General features: G+C 36.9%; 1 protein-coding gene across 1 annotated transcript in view; it reads left to right on the top strand.

Annotated features, from left to right (window-relative positions):
• Positions 1 to 15,558, top strand: part of CUNH1orf87 (chromosome unknown C1orf87 homolog) — an 89,320-nt gene that overhangs the window by 54,935 nt on the left and 18,827 nt on the right. The window contains 2 exon segments of the mRNA XM_032839775.1: positions 404 to 501; positions 14,112 to 14,164. Coding sequence (XP_032695666.1) covers positions 404 to 501; positions 14,112 to 14,164 — 151 coding nt within the window.

Genomic DNA, 15,558 nt, shown 5'->3' with positions numbered 1-15,558 from the left:
AACTGTGTAACATCAGGGAAGTGACTTAATCTTTTTAAGTCTTGGTTTTGCCATGTATGAAATGCAGATAACAATACTGGTTGTACTAATATATAAATCTTGTTTTATAGATCAAAGGAGATACACAAAAATATTTTACACTTTACTTGTATAATAAGTACATATAATTTCTAGGCCTTGACCACCCATTTCATTGCTGGCAAAAATTTAAGATCAGCATTTCAAAGTTCAATGGCTTTGAGTAATGAACTGTACCTCTGCATCAATCACATAAAAATTTGCTAATTTTATTTTAATTTTTTACATTTTAATTCCAGCATAGTTAACATACAGTGCTGTATTAGATAAAATTTAAATCTTAATTTCATTATAATGAAACTCCAAATCCTTTCTTACTTTGCAGGTCAAGACTATATGAGGAAAACATGGATTATATCTAACTTTGAGTCTCCTGGAGACATTGCTAAACCATCAAGATTTGGGTTACCATGGTGAAATAAAGTAAGTTGACTTTTTACTCACATAGTCCTCTATTAGGATACCAAACACTGAGATCTATTTTTAGAAGTTTCATGTGTGAAGCAATCAATTTCTTTTTTTTTTAAGATTTATTTATTTATTTTAGAGAAATAGCACATGTGAGTGGGGGAGGGGCAAAGGGAGAGGAAGAAAGAATCTCAAGCAGAATTCCCACTAAGCATGGAGCCTGATGCAGGGCTTGATCTCATGACCCTGAAATCATGAAAGATTTCAGCTGAAATCAAGAGTTGGATGATCAACCAACAGAGCCACCCAGATGCCCCTGAAGTAATCAATTTCATTAATTGAAAATACTTAAGAAATGTTTGCTAAAATTAAGACAGTCTTCTTGGTCTTCGAAATACAAAGCAGAAAACTTCAAATTCCAACCATTATAGACTATCAAGAGTCAGATTTACCATTTCACCTGAAACAACTTAAAAACAGGACAAAATATATGAAGCAATGTTTTTTCAGATGTTTATACCAGGCAGCACAAAACAGTGATTCCCTAAAGAAAGAAAAATAAATGAGGCAAGCTAAGCTTATGGAACAAAGAGGAAATCCAGACCCCAGAATTCTTCTTCCACTAAAGAGATGGCATTTGGAGTTCAAGAAGGCCAAGGAGGCTAGAATGCACAGTACAAAGAAGTGGAGAAGAGAGATCCCCCAGAGAGTTCTCTCTGGAGATTTCTAAAGAGTTGCTCTTGAGTAATGGCTAATGTATCCATTTGAGGAAACTACCCATGGCCTGGGGGTGGGGAGAAAGAAGAACAAAAGAAAGAGACAGAAAAATTTTTAGGTCTTGCACAAGGGTTGAGAATAGTTCAGGTCAACTTAAAATAGACTGTTATAATTATAAGCTGTTATATGTAAGCCTCATGGTGACCACAAAGCAAAACGCTATAAAAGATACAAAAAAGATAATGAGAAAGAAATCTAAACATATCACTAAATAATCATCAAATCACAAAGGAGGAGACCAAGAGATAAAGGAACAGAGGAACTACAAAACAACCAGAAGGCAATGAACAAAATGGCAGTAAGTACATACCCATCTATAATTACTTTAAATGTAAATGGACTAAATTCGCCAATCAAAAGATACAGAGTAACTGAATGGATAAGAAGAAACAAGATGCATCTATATGCTGCCTATAAAAGACTCAAATCATATATAAGGATAACACACAGACTGAAAGTGAAGGGATACAAAAAGATATTCTATGCAAATGAAAACCAAAAGAAAGCTGGGGGAGCTATAATTACATCATACAAAATAGACTTTAAAACAAAGATAAGATGGAGATGAGAGAGTTCATAACCATCAGAGCTATACCATAAATATTAAAAGACCTCAGGGAGAAGAAAAAGATAATTCTGGATCTACATCAAAACATTGAATAGTGCTGGAAATAGTAATATATGGATGAATAAAAAATATATTTCTTATTAAAAAAAATCTCTTTAAAAGAAAATTTACTATTAAAGCAAAAATAAGGGCACCTGGGTGGCTCAGTGGGTTAAAGCATCTGCCTTCAGCTCAGGTCATGATCCCAGGGTCCTGGGATTGAGCCCCACATCGGGCTCTCTGCTGCACGGGGAGCCTGCTTCCTCCTCTCTCTCTCTCTGCCTGCCTCTCTGCCTATTTGTGATCTCTGTCTGTCAAATAAATAAATAAAATCTTTAAAAATAAATAAATAAAAATAAAGCAAAAATAAGAACAATGCACTATGGGATTCATAACATAAGTGCAACATTTGGCAATAGCATAACAGCTGCAAAGAGGAAAGGAAGATGTACTTGATAAGGTTCTTATACTAGAAGTATTACAATTTTGTTTGAAAGAAGAATATAATGAGTTAAAATGCTAATTAAAAAGATAAAAGGATACATATGCATATTTAAATAATAAAAGATTAAAAAGAGGAAAATGAAACAAGAAACAAATAAGATAAATAAGAAATAAATATCAAGGTATTAGATTTAAACCCAACCATATCAAGAATTACATTAAGTATTAATGATCCAAATGTACCAATAAAAAGGGTGTGATGTTCAGATTTCATTTAAAAAGCAAGATTTAACTAAATGCTGTCTACAACCAACACATTAAAATACAAGACATACTAAAAGTAGAAAGATGGAAATGATACACCATGTTAACTCTAATGAAATGAAAGTCACCTTAGTTACATTAATGTCAAACAATGGTTACATTAATGTCAAACAAAATGCATTCCAAAGCAAGGGATGCCAAAATGTCAATTCATCAAGAGAACATAACAAACCTAAATGTTCATGTCCTTAATAATATAGCTTTAATTTACATAAAGCAAAAACATAAAACTTAAAGGAGAAATAGACAAATTTACAATCACAATTGGAGAATATAATATCTCTTTGTCAGTAATTGATAATAAGCAGTAATAATATAAAAAATTGGACAAATGATCAAATAACTTGATCAATCAAGTAGCAATTACAGAATACTCCATATAAAGAAGAATACAGATTCTTTTTAATCATACATGAAATACTTAAAAGATTAAAGCATATTCTGAGCCATAAAACAAGTCTCAGCAAGTTTAAAATGATGAAATCATATAAAATATGTTCTCTGATCACAACAGAATTAAAGTAGAAATTAAAAGCAACAAACAAAAATCCTGGAAATCTCCAAACATTATGAAACTAAACAACACACTTCTAAATAACCTATGGTAAGAGAGAAAAAGGAAATTAGAAAACATTTTGAATTGAATTAAAATGAAAACACAACATACCTGTAATTTTTAGCTGTTCTCTTTTTCTCACATTTCCTATTCAATCCATCAAAAGTTAATTAGGGAAGCAACTCTATCTTCAGAATACGCCCTGAATCTGGTCACTTTTCACCACCTCTATTGTTAATTAACTACACCTCATTCAAGCTACCATTGTATGTCTCCTGGATTAGTATAATAGCCTCCTAACTGAACTAGACTTCTCCCTTGTCCCTAGTTTATCCTCAGTACAGTAGCTACAGTGATTTGTTAAAACCTAAAACAGTTTATGTCATTGTTTTGCTCAGGGAACTGTAAGAGAATCTTATTTCACTCCGAGAAGGAAAAAAAAAAAAAAAAACCCAAGTCCTTATAAAGAGTGCTACCTGATTTGCTCCCCGATTACTTCTCTGGCTCCATCTACAACTTCCTTTGCCCATTCTGTTCCAGTTACCCTGTAATCCTTGTCCTTCTCACACATACCATGGATATAACCACCTTAGCAACTAACCTCTGAATACTTCCTCTACTTAAAACACTTGTTTACCCAGATATCTTCTTGTTAACTCTATCTTCTTCTTTATTTTTTACTCAAATGTCACCTTGTCCACCTAGTCCATAGCCTACACTAACCACCCTAGTTGAAGTTGTAGTCTCTCAGCCCCTCTTCCTCTTACCCTGCTTTCTTCGACACACTTCTAATGTATTCAGTGATTTGCTGATGTATGATGTTTATTGTTATCTGTTGATCTCTGATAGACTATAAGCTATACTGCCAGGGGTCAGGAAGATTCTTTGTTTTGCTCACTGATGTATCCTAAGCATCTAGAGCATGGCCTCTTAGAATTCAATTCGCACATACTAGAATTCAATAAATATCTATGAAAGTGAACTAAACAAGGGAAGGGGTAGAACGTCAAGATACTCTCAGGGATACATGCAGATACACAAATTCTGACTAGTCCCTCTTGTGGCCAAATTGAAAAAGGCCATTCCTAAAGACCTCATCAAAATCAGGTTCCTTGTGCTATCTTCTTAGCACTCAGCTATTTTCTTTCCTAAAACTTATCATTATTTGTAATTATGCATTTATTTATGTGATTTGTTACTTTAATGACTAGGTAGGTATCTCCATGCTGGCAGGGAACATGACTGTTTCCTTCACATTATATCCCCAGCATCTTGTAGGCCAATACTTGGCACATGATAGTCACACAGTAAATATTTGATTAATTCATTTATTAATTTATTTAACAAATACTTATTGAGCTGTTATTGTATACCAAGCACTACTCTAATCACTGGGGACACAGATATGAATGCAACAGTCTCATCCCTTGTGAATCTTGTATTCTAATGGGAAAGAAAAACAATAAAAAAGCTGGAATATGTGACATATATTACATGATGATGAGAGCAATACAGAAAAGCAAAGAAGGGTAAAGGTTACAGTGAACATCAACTGATAAATAAATGATGGAAGGAGACTGAATCTAGCCAATGAATTTTCACCAGGCCAGCTTTGGGACATGGGGTTTCCCTCATCTAAAACCTTGGGGGTGGTTGAGTAGCGGGGAGGGAGGTGGTTAAGCAAAAAAGGCAGAAAAGTGGGCTAAGAGCCAAGTAAAAACCAATCATCTAAAATTGGGAGTCCCAAAATACCCCCCCAAAATGGAGAAAAGCAAGTATCAGCACTCACATTATACCTGGTACATAGTATACTTGATTAAAAGATGGGGTCCAGAACCAAGATTCCAGGAAACAGATATATGAGAATAAAGGGATTGGGGAGCAAATGAGGTTAGGCTATGTATATCAATATTGTCAGTTTCCCGCTGTTTTATGTGCATATCAGAGAAGCACACCGATTTCTTTATTCACCTGTCTTTGACCTTTGAATGTTCAAGGACATCAAACCATGAGAACTAGTAAAGAATTGCATTTATAAGTGATAAACCTGTTTCATCCTTAAACAGTCATTGGCTAAAGCTTCTTCTATTGAATTAAATCCATTCTGTTAAGGGCTTTGTATGCAAACCTATATCCTTAAGAGATTAAAGATGCAATTTAGACACACATTTTAGGAGCTGAATGCACGAATCATTATTTTAGTACATATTGTCCATTAATCTGCTGTTCAATTGGGAACCCATTTGGAATGTGGCTGCTTGCTAATTAGCAGGATTCTAGTGCTGAGCTGCTTCCTGATTAAATGTCCTTTAGAATCAATAAAACATCAGGAGGGATTATGGTGATGTGGGATTAGCCCCATCTAACCAAATAAAATGAGTTGTGTTCCCTTCTTAAACTGTCACGTTGCAAGAGCTGATGAGAGGAGCAATTTCACGAATGATGTTACAAAGTTGTTGTTTTTTGTGTTGTTGTTGTTGTTTTTTTTTAAACTGAGATTTTGTTTATTGCCATTTGCCTACCAATTAGCAGAGACATTAGTGAATGTCTGCTAGGGTAAGGCGATTTTGAGAAAGACTTGATTACGATTTCAAATCTCTACTCTGAATCACCCTTATGTAAAATGAGTTCAGGTTGTGTTGGATGGAAATTATTATCCTCATTCTTGGCCAGGAACACGTAAGTCAGAATTAGCATTTAATGTTTCTGTGTGACTTTGCAATAAATGGTAATTAAGGAGGGCAGAGAGAGAACAGGAGGCAAACTAATACCCTAAAATTGTATTGGCAAAATTAAATGCTTCAAACCCAGTTTAAAACACAGGCACACAAGCCAAATTGTGTTGGGGGAGGGGATAAATAATGAAGCTGCTCTGGAAGCTGCATAAATAGAATGCAGCAATTGACACAGCCACAAGTAGGACTTATCATACACATCTGGCCCATTATGAAGAGCGCAATTAGGTTGAAAAGGACTGGTTTGATAATCCCAGGAACAATCAGAGGATTTTAGGAGATAAAGCAAACATGAGGTGTCCGATTCAGCAATTACTTATAAATGGGAATAGGAAAATTGGTAGATAGTGAGCAATTAGAGAAATGTTATGGATCTTCCCATCAGCTGGGTCTTGGGAACTGGACCTGGCTCTTAAGAGTTCACTAATTTTGTCTTCTTTTGCAGAAGTCCATATCCATATGGGGTCTGAATAATAATAATAATAATTGATATTATTATCATTATTATTGAGTCAACATTTATATACTGATAACTATATTATAGGCAATATTCTAAGTGTTTTATAAATATTACCTCTTTTAATCCTTGTAAATGCTCCATGAGGTAGGTACTACTATTTTGCAAAAGAGGAAACTAAGGCACAGAGAGGGTAAAACCAATAGGTAACTGATTAATGAATTCATCAATCAGGCTGAGTCAAAAGCAGGCTCTCCAGCTTCAGAGTCTTAACTCTCAATACACCATATAGACTCTCCTGCAAGTCCTAGGAAAGTCGGACACTTCTAGAACACTGACTAAGCATAAGGGCTTTAGGCAAACCCACTGAGTTCCATGGCTGGCTCCATTCTTGGGCTTGGTGCTGAGCAGTCTGGATTTGAGGAGCTCAGTATCTCCATTCCTCTTCCCTAAGACCCAGGAGAGGTGTGAGATACAGATACAAAAGCAAGGAGGCTCTTAAGTTCCAGGGTGAGTCATGATCCAAAGAAGTCCAGGGCCCAGCCCAGGAGGTAACTTCCCCTCACCGGTTGAGCACCTCCCCTAGCCCTTCAGCCCCTTACCTTGGGGAAAGGCAGCTTGAGTCCCAGAATCATATGGACCTAGATAGAAAGCTTTGCTCTGGAATGCCCTAGTTTTGGGAAGTGGGGCAAGTAACTAATTTCTCTTTACCTTAATTTTCTCATCTGTCAAATGGAAACAAAAATTATTTTGTATGGATTTGAGAGTTTATTCCCTTATGAATCAAGGAAGTGTTGTGCTTCTCACAGTTAACTGGAAGGCAAAAAGAATACAATGCAGGGCCCTCCATCAAGAAGGTGAACACAAAGGAAGATGGTGGAGAGGAATGAGCATCCCAGTGGCTGAGTTAAATGACATAACAAAAATAACCTCCTGACTTGAGGCTGTAAGGGACTGATTCATGTGGCACCTTATATGCCCCAGGCATGGGACTAAATGCTTTACATGGCTTATCTCATTTTACTCCTAATAGCCCCATGAGTTGTGTTTTTATATCCACTTCACACATGATGAAACTGAGATTCAGAGACCTTAAGTAAATTGTCCCAAAAGCTGGGCTTCATTGAATCTTTATTTCTGTTATGGGCTGAATTGCATCTCCCCAAATTCATACGTTGAAACCCTAACCTCCAATAACTTACCCTATGACCCTGTTTGGAGATGAAGTCTTTAAAGAGGTGATTGAGTTAAATAAAATGAAGCTATGAGGGTGAGCCTTAATCCAGTCTGACTGGTATCCTTACAAGAAGACGAAATTTGGAAATAGAAACACCAAAGATGGGTTAATACAGAGAAAAGACCATATGAGGACACAGTGAGAAATTGGCCATCTACAAGCCAATGACAGAAGCCTCAGAAGAAGCTGAACTTGCTGATACCTTGATCTTGGACTTCTAGCTTTCCAAGCCATAGAAAATAAATTTCTGTTGTTTAACTGCCAGCCTATGGTATTCTGGTACAATTGCCTACCTGCCTCCTCCTTCTAGAATATTCTGTACTCTCTCAGCTGGAGGAGAATATTACAGGATCCTTAAGGGAATGGCATGATAATTAAATGCTTCAGACCATGGGATTTAAACTATGGTTCTAGCAATCTGAACAAGCTGGCACCTCAGTGCTATTCTACACTACATTTCAGCTGAGTTTGTGGAGACCTGTAGGGACTAACCAGATAAGAGAAGGAGAAGAGTGTCTTAGAGAGAAAAAGAGCAAGACAAAGAAGCAAGCAAAAGTATTGTGGATTTGGAGAACTATGACTACTGGTTATGGCAGGAGCATTCATTTCATAAGCTGGGGAAAGGTAATGGGCTTAGGAAGTAAGCACCAACATACTTTTGGTTTAAGCCTTTATGAAGCTCATAAAGAAACAGGTTACCTGTAATTAACTTAATCAAGATTACCAGGGTGTTTCTATGAAATAGGCCACCTTTTGTATGTTTGGTATGTTTAGGCTTTTGTTCCATGTTGTTTTGATATATAAGACTTACTGTATAAAATGACTTATTGTATAAAATGTCATCCAGGTACTGTATAAAATATTATCCACTTAACAATCCATAATTAAAATTCCAATGAATAAATAAAGAGGCAAAAACTTCACCAGTAGCAAAAACTAATAAGCACTCTAGTGCCAAAATCTAGAAGGAGTCTCCACTAACTATAAGTAAATGGAATCTGGGAAAATCAGTGAGTTGGCATTCATCCTTGGCCCTGTCTACCTGTGAGAAGTACAGCTGACAGAAGATCTCTCATCCTTTCACCAGACTTCCCCTTGATTTGGAGGCCCCAAGTCTTGACCTACTAAAAAATGACATAAGCACCACTTTCTGTAGCTGCAAGAGTATTGTTAGCCTGTGTCCATACCCACCTAAGGGTACATACCCATACGCTCACCCACACACTGATTTTCTGTACCAATGCAGAAAGCACAACTTCTGAGAATGACAGAGCAAAAATTTGGGGTGGAGAAGGAGGGCAGGGACAAACCTTGCTGTGATGTCTGCATTTGATGAGATGAAATTCCTGCCAATAAAGTCATGTGAGTTGGAGCAGAGAGAGGTAGATCCCTGGTAGTTGTATATGTGGAATGTATTGATGATGACATACATGATAATTTCATGTCTAATATACAACCCATCTGAGCTGGTCCCAACCAAGGGCCACCAGGTGTCAGTGAGGATTGGCACTCACTCCGTGACTGTAGGACTAAATGAGCAGTGAATAGGACCAAGGAAAATCTATGCAACTGATCTGTTGAGTTGTGCAGAATGTGAAGAGTTCCTCATTTGACAGTGAATAGAGAGAATCCCAAATATGACATCTAATTTTAAAAATACTGCAGAATACAGAGAGGCAATGAGAATCCTACAGATTCCAAATAGCAGCAAATTCTTGAAAATTATTACTCTAAACACTAGGAAATGTTTAGAAAACCATTGATGTTCTCTGTAGGCTGTATGGAGCCATGTCCTCTATTGAAACCAACTTGAAAGTAATAAGCATAATAAACTACTAAAATGAAATTTAGAAAGCACTAAAGTGAACAGAAGAAACTGAAGGAACTTGGTAAAACATGGACAGTTTCAAGGAAGTGGAAGCTTCTATAAACCAAATTAAGTGATAATCAGGAGTGTAACTATATGTACTGATGTATGTCCACTAGACTAAATGGGATCCCTTGTCTATATATACTTATACTGAATCATTATGTTGTATACCAGAAACTAATATAATGTTACATATAAATTAGATCTCAATAAAAAATTATGAGACAATCAAGGAAATCTGATCATTGCTAGATAGTTGATGATATTAAAATATTTGTATCTTTTCTATAGAAAAAGATAAAAAGAAAAAAAAACTTTTTCTATATATGACCTGATAGTAACTCTTTGGGTTTTATGAGTCTACAGCCTATTTACACTACTCAACCGTTTCACTGTAGCTTGAAAGCAGCCACAAACAATGCATAACAAATGGCTGTGGTTGTGTTCCAATAAAATATTAATTGATTTTTTTGAGAGAGAGCAAGCAAGCGTGATTGGTGGGGGGAGGGGCAAAGGAGGAGGAAGAGAGAGAATCTTAAGTAGACTCCATGCTGAGTGTGGAGTCCAACGTGGACCTCAATCTCACAACCTGAGATATTGACCTGAGCAGAAACCTAGAGTTGGATGCTCAACCAACCGAGTGATCCATTCACCCTCCAATAAAATACTATTTACTAAAATAAAAGAGGTAACTAGGGATAAAAAAAAAAAAGTGAAACTAGGTAAAATCTATTAAGAATGTCACACTTGAAAGTTTTCCACAAAATTTAGAAACAAAAACCAGAGAAGAAAATGAAAGAAGATAGTAGACATAGAAGAGAAAAAATAGAAATTGAACCTAAGAGGCCTTGGCATTGTGGAAGAAGAAACTAGAAAAATGGAACAAGAACTAACAACAAAACCTACAAGTGAAAAAAACTTTGCAGAGATGGGAAAAAAGAAAAAAAACCTCTGTGTACAGATCAAAAGGACTCAGTATGACTAAGCTAAATGAAGGGAAAAATACATCCATGACTATCCTAACAAGAGTTTTGTGTTTATATAGACAAGAAAATTACTTAAGGAGGCAGACCAAAACCAAAATAAAACTAAACCAAAGCAAAGGAAGGAAAACATTAATTTTAAATGAACCCAAATCAGACTGACCTCAAACTTCTGCAATAAAGAATACCAGAAGACACTGGAGCTGTGTTCATGAGAAAAAAAAAATGTAACTGAAATCAAATTATATTACATTCACGTGTAAGGCCATATAAGTCAATGGTTGAGAATGCAAGATTTGGAGTCAAACAGCCAGAGTTTAAATTCTGGCTACCTCATTGATCAAGTGGGTCCTTGGGCAACTCTTTTACATGTTTCATAGGATGGCTGTCTCAATTAAATGAGATAATGCACACAAAGTACTCAGAATACTTACTAAAGGCTATTTTAACTTAATAACCTAGTGGAATTTAGAATTTGAACTCAGATTTGCCTGAATATAAAATCAGGCTCGCAGACTTTGTCCTCCAGTCCTGAACTCTCTGACTGCGTTGGGAGTTTGGCACCTGCTTCTGTGATTAGACTTATAGTGCCTATTATGGTAACTGGAACCCATTCTCCCATTTAAATTGCCAATGGCTCTTTGAAGGTCCTAGGGTAATGTAAAGAATACAGAAGAAAGAAAAAATTTAATTAGAAGGATCTCAAGGATTCCGTTGATCACATAAGTCCTATACATTTAAATCAGGCAGTGTCCAGGCTCAATACTTAATAAACTTTCCTCACAGTCTCCTCCCCCTACTATCAGCAATATTCAAGAAGGGGCAGAAGAGTTTCTGGTGCTGTTGGTCCAGATGACTTGTCCCATATTTGATAACTCCTAAGAGCTCTGAAAAAACAAAGGTTACAACAGAAACATTGATGGATCTAGATTATTATTGTCACATTGTTGTGGCTGTTTTTCTATGGGCCAGAAGATGCTATAGGCCTAAACCTGGCCTTTCTAGGAGGACAGAATTGCAGCAAGCATCGAAGTCAGGAGTTGCTTCCCCTGTAGCTCACTTCAGATCTGTGCTAATATCAGACCTTTGCATGATCATTGATATTTCCCAACAGTGCTGCTTTTCCAACATTCTTTCCCTGTGTATCCCTTCAGCAGCTGATAGAGTCATCATCTTATCAGGCTTATGATTTCTGCATACCTCCACCTTATCTATTCTTGTGCCCAAACTGACATGAATCCCCAGAGGCCAGATTTCCATACCAAAAAATAACTACTCTGACCTGAAATGTCATGTATGGGAAAAGTTATATGAGGTATAAGCAAAACAATGAATCGTTTTTATTTAAAGAGTAAAATCACATGATATTAAAACTCTTCTAGATTGGTGGGAATGCAAGCTGGTGCAACCACTCTGGAAAACAGCATGGAGGTTCCTCAAAATGTTGAAAATAGAACTACCCTATGACCCAGCAATTGCACTGCTGGGTATTTACCCTAAAGATACAAACGTAGTGATCCGAAGGGGCACGTGCACCCGAATGTTTATAGCAGCAATATCTACAATAGCCAAACTATGGAAAGAACCTAGATGTCCATCAACAGATGAATGGATAAAGAAGATGTGGTATATATACACAATGGAATACTATGCAGTCATCAAAAGAAATGAAATCTTGCCATTTGCAACGACGTGGATGGAACTAGAGGGTATCATGCTTAGCGAAATAAGTCAATTGGAGAAAGACAACTATCATATGATCTCCCTGATATGAGGGAGAGGAGATGCAATATGGGGGTTAAGGGGGTAGGAGAAGAGTAAATGAAACAAGATGGGATTGGGAGGGAGACAAACCATAAGTGACTCTTAATCTCACAAAACAAACTGAGGGTTGCTGGGGGGAGGGGGGTTTGGGAGAGGGGGGTGGGGTTATGGACATTGGGGAGGGTATGTGCTATGGTGAGTTCTATGAAGTGTGTAAACCTGGCAATTCATAGACCTGTACCCCTGGGGATAAAAATATATTATATGTTTATAAAAAAAATTTAAAAAAAAAAGTATTGGTTGAGGCAATTTGCCGACACAAGTTTCAATATCAATTGTATAGTGATACTGCCAATTGGCAGAAGACTGAAATGAAATCCAATGTAAACCTTGCCCTAAAAATAATTGTCTAAAATATTGATGTTCAAAGAATATGTGAATAACCTGAGGTCTCAGCCATACTTGGAAATTGGAAATGGCCTTATAATGTGAGGGGCAAAAGAGTTTGTGTAATTTTCAGGCTATGAGAAAGCAATTATTTTCTTTGGTTAGGAAAATTACACTAGATACTTTTTCATCCCTGTTTTTTAAGCTTCCAGCTTCCAGGTTGTTTCCATAAGCAACCTCCCTTTCAGGATGGCATGCATCAAAATATTTTAATACTTAGTAAAGAGTCAAATGCTTGACAAAAAAAAAAAACTCATCTAGAAAATCCAGGGCTTCTATATCTCACAATTTGGGCTTTATATTTCCTTAACCACTGATGGGCAAGGAGGAGATAACAATTCTTACCAGTCGCAGTTTGGTGGCTAGCAACAGAAACTGTCTTAACCTAAACAAAAAGAAGTATTTTGAAAAGATATGGAGTTATACACAAAACTGGGGGAAAATAAAACTTTGGGAAGAACCAGAGCCAAAAGTTAATGAGAGATACAGAGACAGGGAATGGGAGAGAGGGAGGAAATTAGGGAAGGATGTGTGGAGAAAGTGATAAATAGATAGAGATTAATTAGACAAGGTGAGTCACAACACTGGCCAGGGTAGGCTATGGGATATTGATTATAGTCCATCATCCCAGAGAAGACCATTTGAATATAAATGGAGGATGGATGTCAGGCAAGCAAATACAGGTAATTTTCATGACCAACGTTTTCCTAAAGTACTTGTAAACCTTCAGTGACTGTCACATGTAATTATATGCTTAATGCTCTTCCTGCTTGGGGATTTCACTAAATGTTATCTATTTGAACTCAGAACTCATATCTATCCGCTCTTGTGTTTTTTCCTGTATCACAATAGTTCCCATTCTTGGGAAGACTATAAATAACATTTCTAACTCCCTTGACACCAAGGTTCTGGAATTGATTTAAGCTCCATCAGTGAAATCTCCATGGGTGAGATTTGAAAGGCAGAAGTGGCGGGGGTGGGGGCAGGGACATTTTAAGTATTTACTTATTTTCCTGAAGTAGTAGCAACTCCAGATCCTGGCAGGCAAGAGTTTTTGCAGTGGCCAAAATGCATTTTGTACTGCCTAGTCACCAACCTCATAGTCAGGGACAACTGAGACATTCGTCAAAATTTTCTGCAGTTCTCCAGAACTGGTGAGGCCTAATTCTGAGCCTAGCAGCAGATGCCAACCTCCATTCTACTAACCCCTGCAATAATTCCGTAGGCACCAAATTTCCTATATCAAAGCCCTGTTCTAGTAGAGACCCCTAAAATAGTTTCTGTTTCCTGAATTATACCTTGAATGATATAGGTATCAAAAAGCTCCTTCAATATCACTATCAATATAAACATTGACCTTATTGCACATTCTTTCAGAGATTTCTACATTGAGTACCAATGCTATGTTTACTTTTCTTGTACAGACGGCAGAATTTTGTTGAATTGTTGAACAAAGCTTCCTCTGATTTGCCCACAGGTGAGTTTGGTGGTTTAGTTCCTCGAGAGACATCCCAGTTCTCAGAGCCACTGTTGACTCTGCTGCTTTGCTCCAGTGGTTTTCTGGTTGGGTTTCATCTTATTGCTCTCAGAAATGTAAATGGCTCAGCAGTGCAGAAAAAATAAGACTCAGGATTGCCTTACTGGCTATTCTTTTAGGCCAGGGGGATCATAAAAGGCATAATTCACCAAGTTGTATTATATCATGAAACATTCTCTAGTGAGAGCCCTTTCAGATGAATGCAGCTCTTAGAGAAGAAGAGGACATGATTTATTAGAACTTCAGTTGAACAGTCCCTTAGATCTAGGATGCCACACCTAGGTAATTACCTTACTGGCATCTCAAAAAAATAAAATTAGAGTAAAATAAAATAAAATAAAATGTTCAGTGTAGCATTTTTTGGTAAATGCCTCTAAAAATGGAGGTAGAAAAAAATTTTAAGTTAAAAATAAGAATGGAAACAATAAGAAATCCTTCAGGGGCAATTTAATTAAATTACGGTATATCCAACTGATAAAGTTATGCAGCTATAAAATAACATGGCTGGCTTTGATACAGGAAGATTTCCAAGACATATTATTAAGTGAAATTATAAAGATTAATTTGTGCAAAATATTTAGCAATTAGCAAGTTTTAAATGTGACAGGTGAAAAAATATGCATTGATATTAATCTGCTGTTGCAATTTCTATTTACTACGTTCATCAACCATTTAGTGATTACCTTTTGGATCAAAACACAAGGTACCAAACGTTTGAGGGGAGGGGTGGTGTCTCAGTTTGCATTCCAGCAGAACAATAACCTTACTGGGTGTTTCAAACAGGGAACTTACAACAGAGGATTGGGGAACAGGTGGCACAAGCATTAAACAAGCAAAAAGGATGGTGTGTGTATTCATTTCCTTAGAGCCACCACAACAAAGTTCGACAAACTGGGTGGCTTAAAATAACAGAAATCTATTGTCTCACAGTTCTGGAGACCAGAAGCCTGTCCTGAAACCAAGATGTCAGCAGGCCATGCTCATTCTGAAGTCTCTAAGAAAGCGTTCTTCCTTACCTCTTCCAGCTGCTGGTGGCTCCAGGCATTTCTTGGCTTATGGTTGCTTAATTCCACTGTCTGCCTCCACCTTCACGTGGCCTTCTTCTCTCTCTCTCTTTGGTGTCTCTGTATCTCCTTTTTCATATAAAGCCATCACTGTTCATTGGATTTAGAGCTCTCCCGAACCCAAAATGACATCATCTTAACTTGATTACATATAAAAAGAGCCTGCTTCCAAATAAGGTCATATTAACAGGTACTAGTGGTAGCTGTGTTCAAAGACACAATTCAACCCATGACAGTTGAGGTAACCCAGAGCTTAGGAGTTGTGGAAAC

This window comes from Lontra canadensis, unplaced genomic scaffold, assembly GCF_010015895.1.
Source record: "Lontra canadensis isolate GAN:19392208 unplaced genomic scaffold, GSC_riverotter_1.0 scaffold109, whole genome shotgun sequence".
Taxonomy (NCBI): Eukaryota; Metazoa; Chordata; class Mammalia; order Carnivora; family Mustelidae; genus Lontra; species Lontra canadensis.
Note: the sequence above shows the minus strand (reverse complement) of the source record. Positions and strands in the feature narration are given on the sequence as shown.